Source organism: Pseudorca crassidens, chromosome 6 (assembly GCF_039906515.1).
Source record: "Pseudorca crassidens isolate mPseCra1 chromosome 6, mPseCra1.hap1, whole genome shotgun sequence".
NCBI lineage: Eukaryota > Metazoa > Chordata > Mammalia > Artiodactyla > Delphinidae > Pseudorca > Pseudorca crassidens.
Window position 1 is genome coordinate 29,365,369 of NC_090301.1, and position 15,094 is coordinate 29,380,462.

At 41.2% G+C, this 15,094-nt stretch overlaps 1 protein-coding gene across 1 annotated transcript in view; it reads left to right on the forward strand.

Annotated features, from left to right (window-relative positions):
* MDH1B (malate dehydrogenase 1B) overlaps positions 1-7,000 on the forward strand; it is a 30,315-nt gene extending 23,315 nt beyond the window's left edge. Inside the window, exons 10-11 of the mRNA XM_067740853.1 lie at positions 1,413-1,493; positions 6,048-7,000. Of these exons, the coding sequence (XP_067596954.1) occupies positions 1,413-1,493; positions 6,048-6,058 (92 nt within the window). The 3' untranslated portion in view covers positions 6,059-7,000. The remainder of the gene's footprint in view (positions 1-1,412; positions 1,494-6,047) is intronic.
* The last annotated feature ends 8,094 nt before the right edge of the window (positions 7,001-15,094 follow it).

Here is a 15,094-nt window from a genome sequence, read left to right on the forward strand (position 1 = left end):
CAGCAAGGCCAGGTCCCAAAGATTAAAATCTAGGGGAAGGGCTAGGGTTATAAGGGAAGAGGTGAAGATTTGAAATAATTTGTTAAGAGGAAAGGAAAGAAGAAAAATGGAAAAAGCCAGATTTTTTTTTCCAGAGCTGAAGGCTCAGTGAAATTTAGAGACCGTGAAATTTGTAGTAACTCCGATGTACAGTTGCGTGATTCCCTGCAAAGGTGCTCGGCTGCCTGGATGCAGGAGAGGAAACCTAGATGTATGACCTGTAGTAAGCCCTGAAATATTAGAGAGTACTGCCACCCCTGCAATTAGAATAAATGCAATTAGAATAAAACTAACACTGTACAGTATTCCAACAAAATTCTGAGTATTTCCGTGATGACTTCATTTGGAATATCAAATTTTTTTCCCAAAGTTTTTATTGTTCTCATATTTTTTTGTGTCCTTGTTTTACTGGTGCCCTAAATGAGTGCTGAGGTGATTTGCTCATTGGCTTTGAATATGGGAATGGAAAATGAGTACAGTTTTGTTACTTTACTTAGCACTTGGGAAGGAAGCAGGTGAGGCAGTGAAGATGAGGACAATTGCAAGGAAGCCGATGAAGTGATGGACTACAGGGGTCTCCACTGGACAAGGAAGGATGTAATAAGTAGAAATAAAATTTAAAAGCCCCAGGCAGGGGTGATGTTGAAAATATTTAACCATCAGTATGGCGCGGATGACAACCAATAAAAGCAGTTGCTGCCTCTCAGAATGGATTCACTGAAAAGAAGTTGGCAGGGGACAGAGGACTGCCCTTGGTCAGACCCAAGAGGCTTTAGTGAGGTCACAGCACCAGCACTGGGAGGAAGGGCAGAGCGTGGGGTTTGGGAATTGAGAGCCGGTTGTGGTTGGTGGTCAAGTCACCAGGCGTGGGCCAAACCAAACAAAGCCCCAAGGCAGCATGGAGGTGGAGCGGGTGGGCACAGAAGTCCAATGACCAGTTGGTTTTACCTTGAATTATTCTCAGAATTTAAGGCCCTCTCCTCCTGCCTAGCAGACTAGAGTTGCAAACTCCTCTTATGATAATGAGCTGTAAGGCAGTCACTCTAAATTTGACTCCATTGACTGGTAGGTAGTCCTAAATTTCCCATAACACTTGCACTGTACATGGTTTTGTGAAAGAAAATGACCTGATTTTATGCTGTGTTTTATTAACAAAAGTCAAGGCATATATATATATATTCATTCATTGATCTTAACTCTGTCACCATTGGACCTCGCCCAAAACACTGTTCCAGAGATTCCAAGCTCAGAGCATTGAAAATAATCAGAACTTTGTAGAGTTTGGAGATCTCTGCTTATTACCATATCAATGAGATGATTCATGTATGAGGTTTGTTTAATCTTTTCAATTAATTTAATTTCCTGACTTTCAGAAACCGACTTAGCCAAAGAAGATGAAAAGACCACCTTACCTACCACAAATGACAACCGGGAACATTGGAAAGTCTCAGATGGTAGGTATATCACTTGAAATAAAAAAGTACCCTTTGTATCCAAGGCTTAATACTAAACTTCAAAGAAAGGAGTTTGATCATTTATTAGCCATAAAAAATGAGAGTTAAGTCTTTCATCACCTTCATCCTATATTCAAAAAAGAAAAATCATTGTTAAAAATCTATTGAAATCTTTGAAGGAAGGTACCAGACATTCACTCAGCACCTTCTAGATGCTGGTCACTGTGAGAGACACCGGGGCCCACAGTAAGGGAGTTGTGGCCACACAATCACATCTGGGGGAAAGGAGTCATGAGAATATGAGAAAGTAAATGTGAAGACACACAATAAATTAAAAAGCTTGATGAAACAGGGCAAGGTAGTACACAAGGAAAGAAAGTATATGATCTAGAAACTCACAAGGAAAGAAAAGATCCTTGTGATGTATGAAGGGAAAACTTTAATAATATCTAGAAATCTAGTTGAGACTTAAGATGGCTAAAAATAATCCAATAGCATGTATTTATTTATTCAGAAGCTGTGCTGGTTCAGTCACACAAGATGAAAAAATTCTAGAGATCTGCTGTACAATGATGTGCGTATGATTAACAGTTCTGTACTGTAGATGTAAAATTTTGTGAAGAAGGTAGATTTCATGTTATATGTTTTTACCACCATTGAAAGAAGAAACTGTGAGAGGTGCTAGGGACATAAACATACACTGAACGTTGTCCTTGCCCTCAAAGTGCTCACCGTCTAGCGTGGGTGACTGCAAAGCAAAGCGAAAACTACCTTATGGAGAGGTAAGTGTTATGATAGAGGGTATAGTGGGACCACATAGGGGGTCTCCTGACATAGAGAGTGTTAGGAAAGGCTTTCGGGAAGAGATGAAATGGAAGCTGAGTCTAGGAGGAGTAGGAATTACTCATGTAATTTGGTGAAGAGGAGGTGTGCAAGAGGGGCAGGTAGGGAAGAGGTTGTGAAAGGTGTCCCACCAGAAGGAAAAACAGGGGCAAAGCAGGCATTTCAGGGGATCAAGCCATGGCCAGAAGTGTGAACCAGAGGCAGCATCAAGTTATATTCAGAAGATGATAAGTAGGGCAGCTGGGCTAGAGTAGGGGATCCAAAAAGGATGAAGAAAGCTGGAAAAGGTAGGTAGAGGCCATCCGTTGTTTGGCTGAATAGTTGTTGGAGGGCTCAGCAACTTAGCTGGTGGCTGGACAGAACATGAAATCGATGGGGGCACGCTTAGAGAACTAATCTAGCTTCATCACTGACCCTCCGGAAGATGCTCAAGCAGCCCAAGTCACCGTCCAGAAGAGCGTGGTGAATTCAGTTCCAGCCAGAATACATATCGTTAAGAGGCCCAGTCAGACAGTGTATCTGGGTACCCGGATGGCAGCACCATTATTCTAGTCGGCCCAGCTGGTGATAAGCAACACTCATGGGAAGGAGGGAGGGCACTATGGCCCCCGTGAGAGAACTGAGAAAAAGCTCTACGGTCTCTCATGAAGGGGATGACCGGCAGCTTCCCAGGATGGAGGAAGAAAAGCCAGATTGTCGAGTATGTATTCCCAAGTCTTTGCAACAGAGCGATTTAAGTTGGTCATTCAGATTTTAAGGCTCTTAGGCTTAACTAATTCATAATCTTAAAGAAATTTAGTGGTAATTAAGTGAAGAAAATGGGGTTGATTTCAGGTTGTTGTGAGGGCTGTTTATTCAATGAGCATTGGAATCAAATATAACGAGATACAGTGCTTTCCATATTGTGGGTTCGGTGAGTTGTGAAAAAAATTTAGTGGGTCATGAAATGGATTTAATAACTGGCGTTTTTCCTTGAACGAGAATAAAATTGATGCTAAAAGGGTAAGTAAGGAGAACAGATTTTTTTTTCCAATGAATGAGAATAGGATAGAAAGAAAAAGATAAGTATTAGAAAAGATAAGAGAAGGCTAAGAATAGATTAGAAAAGGGTGAGTATTTCGTTCATTTAACTTTTTGTTTCATTATATGCACACAAGTGAAGGTACTGGACTGGAATGTAAAATGTATTTTTTTTTTACATTGGGTTTTGGTCAACAAAGTTTGAAAAGCACTCACAAAGAACATCTCATGGGCTGTTATATTCTAAACCACCATGTTTTATCTAATATTAATTTCAGAATATAAAGCTTTGTTTTCTGGTCTAATGCCAGATGATGAAAAAGATCTAATTTTGTCAGATGGTATGTCTGTCAAGTGATGAGCAATCTGCGTGGTGCTAATGGTCGTGACACACATTGTCCAGTCTTAGAGAACGACCCTGTGGTCAGAGAACACAGTCCAGCAACCGAAGTAACTTTGAAATAACTCTGTTTCTTTTATTCATAAACACTTTGAAGGAGGGATAAAAGATGGAAGCAAATTTTTTTTTAATGCTGAAATTGCTTCCATGTCATACTCACCTCAAACTCTCCCCAATAAGTTCAGCTCCAGCCTCTATGTCTCATCCTTCTCACCTTTTCTTCTCAGTCCTTCATTACAAAGCTCAAAATAACTGACACGGCAAATCAGGATCCTCCTCAGAATGTGGGTGAAAGGAAGACCCTGACAAGTCCAAGTTAGAATTCTCTTTAACAGGGAAAACCTGGGAATTTTTATACATGCATACATATATGTATCTTGTATATATTTGTATATAGGCTTATATATTTTCTAAATCTGCCTATACGACCCGTATATCTAGAAGATAATAATAATCTAGTCTGTTTCCATCTTTACTACTTCTTTACTTAAAACTCTGTGTACAGGAGGGAGCTGGCAAACGCTGAAACATTGCCAGTGATTTATCTTGTGGGGACCAAGGTTTCACAGCGAAGTTGGTAGAAAGATGCTACACTGAGCCGTTTGGCTAGACACACGTTTGCCCCTGACAGTGGTTTATCCATGATGCCATATAGAAGTGATCTGGCATCTTGCAACTTTCAAAGAGGACAAGGCATTCAGAGAAACTTGGAGTAGAAGGAAAAAGGAAAAAATGAAAATAACTGCAAAACTCAATGTCCTTTAAATACTAAAAAAACTCAGTTCTTTTAATTCTCTATATACTGCAGTAGATTTTTTAGATCTGATTCCTCAAACCAGCTCTGAAAAGTCACAAAGTCAAGAAAACACACATGGTAGCTGGTAGACAAACATTAATGTTAAAAGGTGGTCTTTCGGGCTTCCCTGGTGGCACAGTGGTTGAGACTCCGCCTGCCGATGCAGGGGACATTGGTTCGTGCCCCGGTCCGGGAAGATCCCACATGCCGTGGAGCGCCTGGGCCCGTGAGCCATGGCCACTGAGCCTGCGCATCCAGAGCCTGTGCTCCGCGACGGGAGAGGCCACAGCAGTGAGAGGCCCGCGTGCCGCAAAAAAAAAAAAAAAAAAAGGTGGACTTTCCTTTTATAAATGGAACTGGGTAGAAGAGGTCAAGTGTCCCTGTGATATGATTCTTCTCAAACCCTCCGCGTTCCCACATCCCCAGAAATTCAGCCATGTTTGCTGATTCTCTAGAGCTTAGCTTCCTACTTTTATATTTGACAGTGACAACCGAATCCTCCCCTCAGAATGAGTAAGTGAGGAAATGGACACAAATATATCTGCAGGTCCAGATTTTCAAAGATCGTAATTGAGTTGTCATGATATTTTATGCAAACAAGGCAGATGTAGGTTTCTTTGTGGTTGACCAGTCAGGATATTCACCCATGGCTCCACACTTTCATTTAAATATCCAATAAGATTAATAGATCCATTGCACCTTCCAGTCTGAAAATGTGCAGTGTGATGGGCTTTGGCGTGGGGTTAGCTATGGGGAATTAGAATTGGTGCACGGAGGAAAAGTAGGGCCAAAAGAGGAAACGGAACTGACAATATAGCTGCTAAAAAATTTCAAAATGAGAAGCAAAGGAGCCAAGAGAGATGGCACATAGACATAGATTAAGGTCAGGAAAGCGGTCAGAATTTCGTTTTGATATGAAACTGTCTAATGATGATCACGTGGTTTGATTCCCCTCATAGGATCCTTCTCACACATGCACTCCCTCAGCTATTGAATCAGATTGAATACAGGAATCCAGTAAACAGAAGGAAAAGGATAGCCAAAGAAAAGCTAATAAAAACATGTTACTAACATATTTTTAAAATAGTTACATCGTTTCATTTCCTTCCTTTTACAGATTCTGAAGACAAAACTATGGAAGAGTAGCAGATCAAATTAGATCAACTATAAAATTATTTGGTAGTGTAATAAATAGGGAAAGACCCATGAATGTCTGTATTTAGAGAAGAATAATTCGAAAGGTTTACTTCAGTCTTGGATAACATTATGTGAGACAATTAAATAACAGTGACAGCACACACACAAAAAGTCAGAGTTCAGTCATTTTCTGTTACTTGTATCCATTTATATGTTTGCTTATTATTGCACTCTCTCTAAATAGTTTGGTGTTAACTGCTGCTTTTAAAACTACACTAAAATAAAATTGAAAAAAAAAATTGTCAGTCATTGCATCCTTGCCCACACATCCTTCTGAGAGAACCTGTTTCTCCCGCAGGCCATACCTAAGACATGGGCCTAGGTGGCCATGTTTGCTCAGATGTCCTTACCACCTTGACCTCAGCTGATTGGGCCAGAATGGATACACCTGACTCAAGGAGAACCAATCAGAGTTTTCTCTTGCTCTCTCAAAAGATCTGAACTGAGAAAAAATGAGTAAGTTTGTGTCTGAGTGATGGTAATTGTAGCGAACAAGAGAAGGCCACCAAGTTCTGCCTGTGAGGTCTTCAGAGCCCGTCAGGTTTACCGCCTTCATAAGAACCGGCTGTGTATTGCTTTTCCTTGGATTTGCTTTTAGTTTAGTCTATATTGAGTAGATTTCTGTTTCTTGACACCATATGTAGCCTGAGTAAATGGAATTTTAAAAGAAAAGCGTAATATTTTACCATATAATTGCATGGTTTAAGAAGAAAATTACAGTATTTTATTAAAGTAGTAGGAGTCATACCCATCTGCTCATATATTTCGAGCTAATAAGACCGTTTACAAAGGCCAGTTAGGAACTTTTGAAAGACCAGGAGTGATGTTAAAAATTGCTGATACCTGTGTTTCTCTGTAGTTTTTTTTTTTTTTTAATAATTCTTTATTTTATTTATTTATTTTTGGCTGTGTTGGGTCTTCATTTCTGTGTGAGGGCTTTCTCCAGTTGCGGCAAGCGGGGGCCACACTTCATCGCGGTGTGCAGGCCTCTCACTATCGCGGCCTCTCTTGTTGCAGAGCACAGGCTCCAGACACACAGGCTCAGTAGTTGTGGCTCACGGGCCTAGTTGCTCCGTGGCATGTGGGATCTTCCCGGACCAGAGCTTGAACCCTTGTCCCCTGCATTGGCAGGTGGATTCTCAACCACTGCGCCATCAGGGGAGTCCCTCTCTGTAGTTTTAAATGGTGTTTCAGGTACAAGTTACTTTCTGAAAATTCAGGGAGCTTTCAGATGCTTCTGCATTGCTTCTATACCATCATAATAAAATGGATGATTTTAAAACCATGACTAACTTTGGCTTATTTCCGAAGTCAGCACCTCATTTATTATGAAGAAAACTTAAGGACTTCAGGTGAGGTTTTGTGCCCTAATCCTACCACTTCTTCTGCCCCTTCTTGTGGGTTTCTCAACCAAAGGGGTGAGACCACAAAGAACAGTAACTGGAGGGGAAATCCCCTGGTGCTCTACAACACACAGTGGGGCATGTGGCAGTTGCCCGTCAGCACACAGGGCTTCTTCTAATCGAGTAAAATTGAACTCGATTAGAACGTGTGACTCAGACTAAGAAACTCGAGCAAAGCTTCCGGTTCCATTCCCCTGGAGTCAGCTGTGCCCATCAGTTATCAGCCAGAACCAAGAGGAAAAGTCTGAACAGAGAATACAACCATGAACACAATCACCTTTCAATCCAGTAGCCCTGCCCTTTAGTGAGACTCTTCCCAGTGGGTGTCAAGCCCTGACCAATCAGATAATCGCTGCTTCTCCAATAGCTGGACATCTAGGAAGGGGTTAGAGAGAGACATGGGCAGAGTTTCTCCTCTCTAGGGACACTGTAGGAAATATTCAGCCCCATCCCCAGCAGGCTGTACTTCCCAGTATGAATCTGAACAATCGCTTGTTTGAACCACTATGGGATGACCAGGATGGTCCAGGATAGACTCCCATAGGAGAAGAGAACAAAGTGATTTTAACCACTATACCTACTACCATACATTTGTCCAAAATTAATACAAGATATGGAATTATATGTGCTTGCTATTTGTTGAAAAATAATGAGGGTGCCATTTCAAAAATAATATCTTTCAGATAATTACTATTTTGTTTTTGTTTGTTTGTTCATTTTTCAGCTGATGCACTAGCTCTCACACTAGCTTATTATTTGTAATGACCCAACTTGGGAAATCTCAAGTCTGGTCCTCCCATTAGGAGTAACTTTAATGTGAGATTATTAAAAAATAATTTCTCCATGTTCTTAAAACTGTCATGATAAAGGCATGAGGGAAGAATATTCAGTAGAACTTTTAGAATATGACTCAGAGAAAGGCATTATATGAATAAAGTAATTACTTTATTGGTCACTGAAATATAGGTTAAGTGTACATATCCTGTAACTGTAGCAGGCACTCTTAGTTGCCCTCCCTACAGCCCTGCTCCCATTCTCTTGACTAACAGAACTCTGATTTTGTTGGGATGGGCAATGGGCCCAACTCTAGGCCATGAATCTTCATAGATCTTAGCTAGTCCCATTTGCCAGTGATTGGTCTAGGGGCAGGCATGTGACCCAGTTTTGTGCAGTGATACATAAGGAGGAATCGTCTTCCAGTGGGGATGTGTGTATGTGTGAGAGAGAGAGGGTGTGGAAGGCAGAGAGAAAGAGGGAATGAATGAATGAATGAATGAATGAATGGTATGCAAGGAGAAATCACTTTGACTTCCACCTACTTCCTTCCTGCTTAAAATGCTGCTCTACCAGGACCTAATGCTTGCAGCTTGGGCAGCCATTTTGTGGCCATGAGGTGAGACATCACCAGCAGGGTGCCACCAGGAGAGTGGCAGTGTAGAAGGATAGAAAAAGCCTGGTGCCTGAGCCCAAGGCCTCAATGACTTCAAAGAGCCTCTGAGCCAACCCTGGACCACCTTCAGAATTCCTGTCCAATAAACAACAAATAACTTTATGGTTTAAGCCCCTGTGAGTTGTGGTTTCTGTTACTTACATCCAACAAATACATACTTATATATATGCCTATATATACTTACAGCCAAAAGCTACATAACTTGATCGAGAAATATCTTTCACTTTGTTATTGTCATTTGTTCTAGGGGAATGAATCAGAAATATATTTAGATAATTTAGACAATTCTCCCACTCAGTCAGGTTCAAAACCTGTATTGACTTTCATATTTTTTTATATTTTAATTTCTTTTTTATTTTATTTTTTTTATTGAAGTAAGTAGAGTTGATTTACAATGTGTTCGTTTCAGGTGTACAGCAAAGTGATTCAGTTATACATATATGCATATATATATATATTCTTTTTCAGAGTCTTTTCCCTTAGCGGTTATTACAAAATATTGAGTATAGTTCCCTGTGCTACACAGTAAGTCCTTGTTGGTTATCTATTTTATGTATTATGGTGTGTATATGCTGTCATGTTTTTAATAGTCAATTCCAGAGAGTAAATGTCATCAGCCTAGCTCAATGGACAAGTGGTTTTCAGCATTAGCATGAATCGGAATCACCTGTTAAAAACAGATTGCTGTGCCCCATCTCCAGAGTTTCTGATTCAGCAGGTCTTATGTGGGGTCTGAGAACCTGCATTCTTCACAAGTTCCCAGGGGACACTGATGCTGCCGATCTGAGGACAACACTTCCACAACCACCGCTCCAGCCAACGGGCAGTCACCTCCTCAGTCAGCTACCTCCCCAGTTCCCTTTATCCGCATCTACAGTCTTGGTACTTTAGTCTGAATTTCACTTTCTGACTGCAGGATTCCTCTCCACACTTACCAGCATGTTGTTTTAGGACTTCTTAATGTCATCCAAACGGGTTCACCACAATCCTGTGAGCCTTAGGTTTGCTGCCCCACCACATTTGCATAGACCATTTGCCCCGCCTAGAATCTTATCTCGCTGAAGCTACTTGAGGTCTGACACAGTGGGGTGACCTTCCCTCTGTTGGCCAGATCATTTCTTTTTATATCAGAGAGATGAAAATTATGGGATTCCAACAGACAGAAATAGGTTAAAGAAACTTTTCCTCCCTCTACTCCTACCAGGTGGGAAATGTCGTATATAACCTTCATTTGCTCCTTTCTTGGCCTTAACATGAGCATCTTTACGTCTAAAAATGGTCCTGGCCCAGAGCTGCACGCTTACTCATTCTGCAGAGGACACAGAAAGGTTACCCAAGCTTACAGCTGAGCTGCTGGAAGCAAAACCCGTAACCCTCCCAAGCCTGAGCAGCTGCTCTGCGCCTTAGATTAATTTCTTCTGGGCAGAAATTATAAGCCCTCAGGAATCTCTAATCACAAGTTTCTCATTTGGTCCAAGGAAGCATGGTTTCTCTACAAAGGGGCCGTAAGCAAGGGTTTTGCAGAGCCACGGTTTCCTCCTTCCGTGTAGGTACACTACCTATCTCAATCTCAGGGAAAGTGGCCCCAGGCCCGAGTGTCTCTTGCCCAAGAACAGCATGCAGTAGTCACACTCGAGTAATGCCATCAAGTCAAGTTTACAACCACAGCCCCCAGAAGTTACTGCGGTGACTGAAGAATCCCAGGATGTGTCTGTAGTTCTCATACAGACTTCACCTATCAGCAGTGTTTGACATAGTGGATCATTTCCTTCTCTCGGTTACACTTACCTTCCAGCACACAGCACTCTCTTGGTTTTCTTCCTAATTCATCCCCATGAGGTGTCCCACTTTTTCTGTTTCCTTTGCTGGTTCCTCCTCTTGTCCTCTCGTAAGGTTGGAGTGCCCCAAGGGTCTATCCTTGGTTATCTCCTCTATCTACACTCATCTGTTAATAATTCCATCTAGTTGCATGGCTTTACATATCATCTGTGTGTAGGTAACTCCCAAATTTATATCTCCAAGCTGTCCTCTCTTCCAAACTTGATACTCCTCTATTCTACTTGAGATTCCTAGTTAAATTGCAAATAGGCAAATAAGTTAACAAGCCCCAAATTTCCCTTTTATTCCAACATCTCACACCTCAAACTTGTTCGTCCCTCAAAATCTCAGTGAAGGGGAACTTCATCCTCCCAACTGCTCCAACCAAAACCCTTGGAGTCGCCCTTTACTTTTCTTTCCCTCACATTCTACACCCAATCTCTTAGGAAGTCCTGTTGGCGCTGACTTCAAAATATTCTCCTGTAAATCAGGTAGTATCTCATCTATGTTTAAAAGCCTGTAGAGGCTCTCAGTTTACTACTGAGAGTAAAGATCAAGGTCAAGGGGTAAAGGTCAAGTCCTTACATTGGCCTGTTCCCACCCCACCTTTGCATCCCTCTGATCTTTCCTGCTCCTCTCCTCCTTGCTCATCCCACTCTGCTCTGGCCACACTGGCCTCTTAGCTACAACTTACATCTGCCAGGCAGACTCCCACCCCAGAGCCTCTACCCGGAACACTCTTTCTCTAAATGGTACTTAGCGAACACCTTCACTTCCTTCACATCTTTGCTCAAATTTCACTTTCTTAATGGAGTCTACACATGCCACACTATGAAAGACTGTAATATTCAGCAATATCTAAACCCCCTTATCCTGCTCTACTTTTCATTTTATTCCATAGCACTTACAATAATCAATATTATTGTTTGTTCATATGTTATTATCATATTGTCCATCTCCCATACTAAAATGGCAGGATCGTCATCCATTCTCTGTTTCTAAGCACCTGGAATAATGCCTGACACATAATTGCGATCAATCGATGTATGTTTTTGTCCCTCTCTTCTACATTCTGACAGTACTCATTATTATTTTTTGAAGTATCTATAAAAAAGGAAAACCAGTAAGTCTCCAAGGAAGTGAGTAGGTTATCTCCTAGGGTGATATTGCCTTGGTAGAATCCACCACCAAAGCCTATTCTTCATCCTTGCACAATCAGAAGTATAGTGTGTGGGCACTATTGATGATCCTCACAACACCAACCAAGACTAATGATGGAACAAGAATGCCAATTTATTAGTCTTAGATTTAAAATAGAACCTATCCAGGAGAGCAGATGTCCACAGCCCTGAGAGTGACTTCACTTCCTGTGCAAGCTACTTGGAGACACAGATTATAATCAGAAGGTTTGAAGTCAGAACAAGGAGGAGTATTTAAATAATTTGGAAATCTGAGAGCCTCAGACTATAATTAACTTTCATCTCCACAGGAAGGCAATATGCAACATAGATCATAGGCGGGGCACTCGCTCCATGCACAATGCTAACGAGTCTCTCCTGATTGATTTTATTCAACACATTTCTTGGAGGCTTACAATGGCTCATACAGTATGGGAAGCAAACACTGAGGATGCAGAGTATAATTCTGCTCCTAATTCTGAAGTGTAGGGGTCTTTCCCACCACTAAACAATTGTCTGACATCAGCTGCATGTCTTGCAGTAGAACTCAATTTTAACACCATCTACCTGGAGATAGGGTCAGATCCCACAGGCTAAGAGCTCAGTCCTATAAGACTGCCCCCCAGTACACACACACACACACACACACACACACACACACACACACACACACATACACACACACATACTATTTCAGACACCAGTCAAAAGGCCAGGTTTTCACCTGTGCTTCTGACCAATGGCTATAGATCAGATCCCCTCCTTGGGTTAGATTAATTTCCTAGGGCAACTCACAGAACTCAGGGAAGCATTTTACTTAACAAATTAACAATTTGTTTTAAAAAGGATATAACTCAAGAGCCAGATGGAAGAGAAGCACAGGGCAATATATGGGGAAATGTTGCAAAGCTTCCATGCCCTCCCCAGCATGCCATCCTTCCCAAATCTCCATGTGTTCACCAGTGTTCACCAACTTGGAAGCTCTCTGAACCCCATCCTTTTGGGGTTTTATGGAAACTTCATTGTAGGAATGATGGATTAAATCATTGGTCATTGGCAATTGCTGCAACCTCCAGCCCCTCTCCCCTCCCCAGAGGTCAAAGGGGTGAGACTTAAAGTTCTAACCCGCTAAGCAGGTGGTTGGTTCCTCTGGTAACCAGCCCCCTGTCCTTAAGTGCTTCCAAAAGTCGCCTCATTAACATAATAAAAGGCAATTTATCACTTTCATCCCTTAGGAAATTCCAAGGGTTTTAGGAGCTCAGTGCCAGAAAGGGGACAAAGGGACAAAATCCAAATATATATTCCTTTTTTTTTTTTTTTCCGGTACGCGGGCCTCTCGCTGTTGTGGCCTCTCCCGTTGCAGAGCACGGGCTCACAGACGCGCAGGCTCAGCGACCATGGCTCACGGGCCCAGCCGCTCCATGGCATGTGGGATCTTCCCGGACCGGGGCACGAACCCGTGTCCCCTGCATCGGCAGGCAGACTCTCAACCACTGCGCCACCTGGGAAGCCCCCAAATATATTTTTCTTATTACGAGTTACAGTATCACACATGAACAAACAAGGCAAAAGAGCTCTTATTCCTGCCCCTGAGGAGCTTGCTTTCTAGTAGGAAAACAATGATAAATCAGTAAACAAATAAAGAACCAAGATGACCACAGGTTGTGCTAATAGTTATGAATAAAATGGAGTTATATGTTGAAGCTACTTCAGATAGGGTGGTCCTGGAAGACCTCAGGGAAGCCCGAAGAATGAGTTTGTACCCTTAGATCAATGTCTACCCGCTTCCCTGCATGTCCTTCACCCTCTTCTGCCTCTGGTAACGGGGAACGACCATGCTACTCTCTGTTGCTTTGAAGTAGACTTTTTCTTTCTTTTCTTTTAGAATTCCATGTGTAAGTGAGATCATGTGCTATTTGTCTTTCTGTGTCTGGCTTATTTCAAATTAGCATAATATCCTCCAGGCTCATCCATATTGTCCCAAATGGCAGGATTTCCTACTTTTGTAAGGCTAAGTAATATTCCATTATATATATATGTCATATTTTCTTTATCCATTCATCCACTGTCAGACATTTAGGTTGCTTCCATATCTTGACTACTGTGAAGAATGTTGGAATGAACATAGGAGTGCAGATATAGCTTTGAGATACTGATTTTATTTCCTTTGGCTATATAGCCAGCAGTAGGATTGCTGGATGACATGATAGTTCTATTTTTAAATTTTTGATCCATCTCCATATTGTTTTCCATAATGGCAGCACAAATTTACATTCCCACCAACAGTTCACAAAGGTTCTCTTTTCTCTATTTCTTCTTGAGTCAATTTTAGTAACTTGATTTGTTAAAATTGTTCATCATATATGTAAATATGTATATAAAATTATCCTGTAATTTATGTAAAGGACTACCTAGACATTTTAGGGTATGATGTGTCAAGGCTCTTCTTTCTCTCTTGGAAGCTAGAGTCTTCAGATGCATGTGTAAAGAGCTATCAGATATTGAAGAGAAAACGGCTGCCTCACAAAACAGTACCCATGCACGATAAGGCACAGTCACCCAGTTTCTGGTTGGTGTGGAGTCTGTCTAAACCAGAGCAAGGTGCGATTGTATAGGGAGATTGAACCCTCTTCTCACCTGCTTCCTCAGGGTAGAGCTACTCCGTTTCAGAAGGTAAAGACAGTGTCAATTACAAAATTTTGATTTACAGAAATTACTGCCATACTAGTAAAAAATGTCCCCTTGTCAGTTACCTATAATGTTGTAAAATTGTAATAACTTGCTTTGATTTATAACCCAAAACATACTACGAAAAAGAAAAGAAACTCTTAATGAGATTAAGTCTATCTGAGCTTGAACCAGGAGGTGCAACAGTAATTAAAATTTTCCAGTTAAGAGAAGTAAGTGAAACCAAAACTGTCCTCGATCTTTCATCTCAGCTGTCCAAAATCAGCCAGGCTGAGAGCTCAGGACTATCAATTGCCCATTTGCTTAAATTACTTTCCAACAACCCCTAGTTCATTCTCATGTACTTAAACACTTGTCTACTTAATTATATCATTTTGCCTGGAACTTCAGACACCTTTTTTTTTTTAATGCGAAGTTTTTGACCCATGTATAATCAATGCCAGGGATATGCTCAAATCTCAACATGACAGCCTTCAGGAAAACATTCCAACCTCCCTCTATTGCCAATACCTCAGATATTATGTTATGTCTTGATGCAGATATAATGAAATACAAAACTTCTAAATATGTTCTCAACTTTGAGTCTGAGGCACTCAAACAGATACAGATTTCCTATGAGAAGGACTTTCTCTCTTCCTACATTGTCTTATCTCCTCCCAGAATATCAACAAAATTCATATAGAGAAAAACAAATGATACATTTTCCTCCCTCCACTTGATCCCATTTTTGCCCCATTACTAATCAACTTTCATTTTTAAAAATGTCCCAAGTTTCTGTTTTTAAGAAACCAGTAGTGTGATACTAATA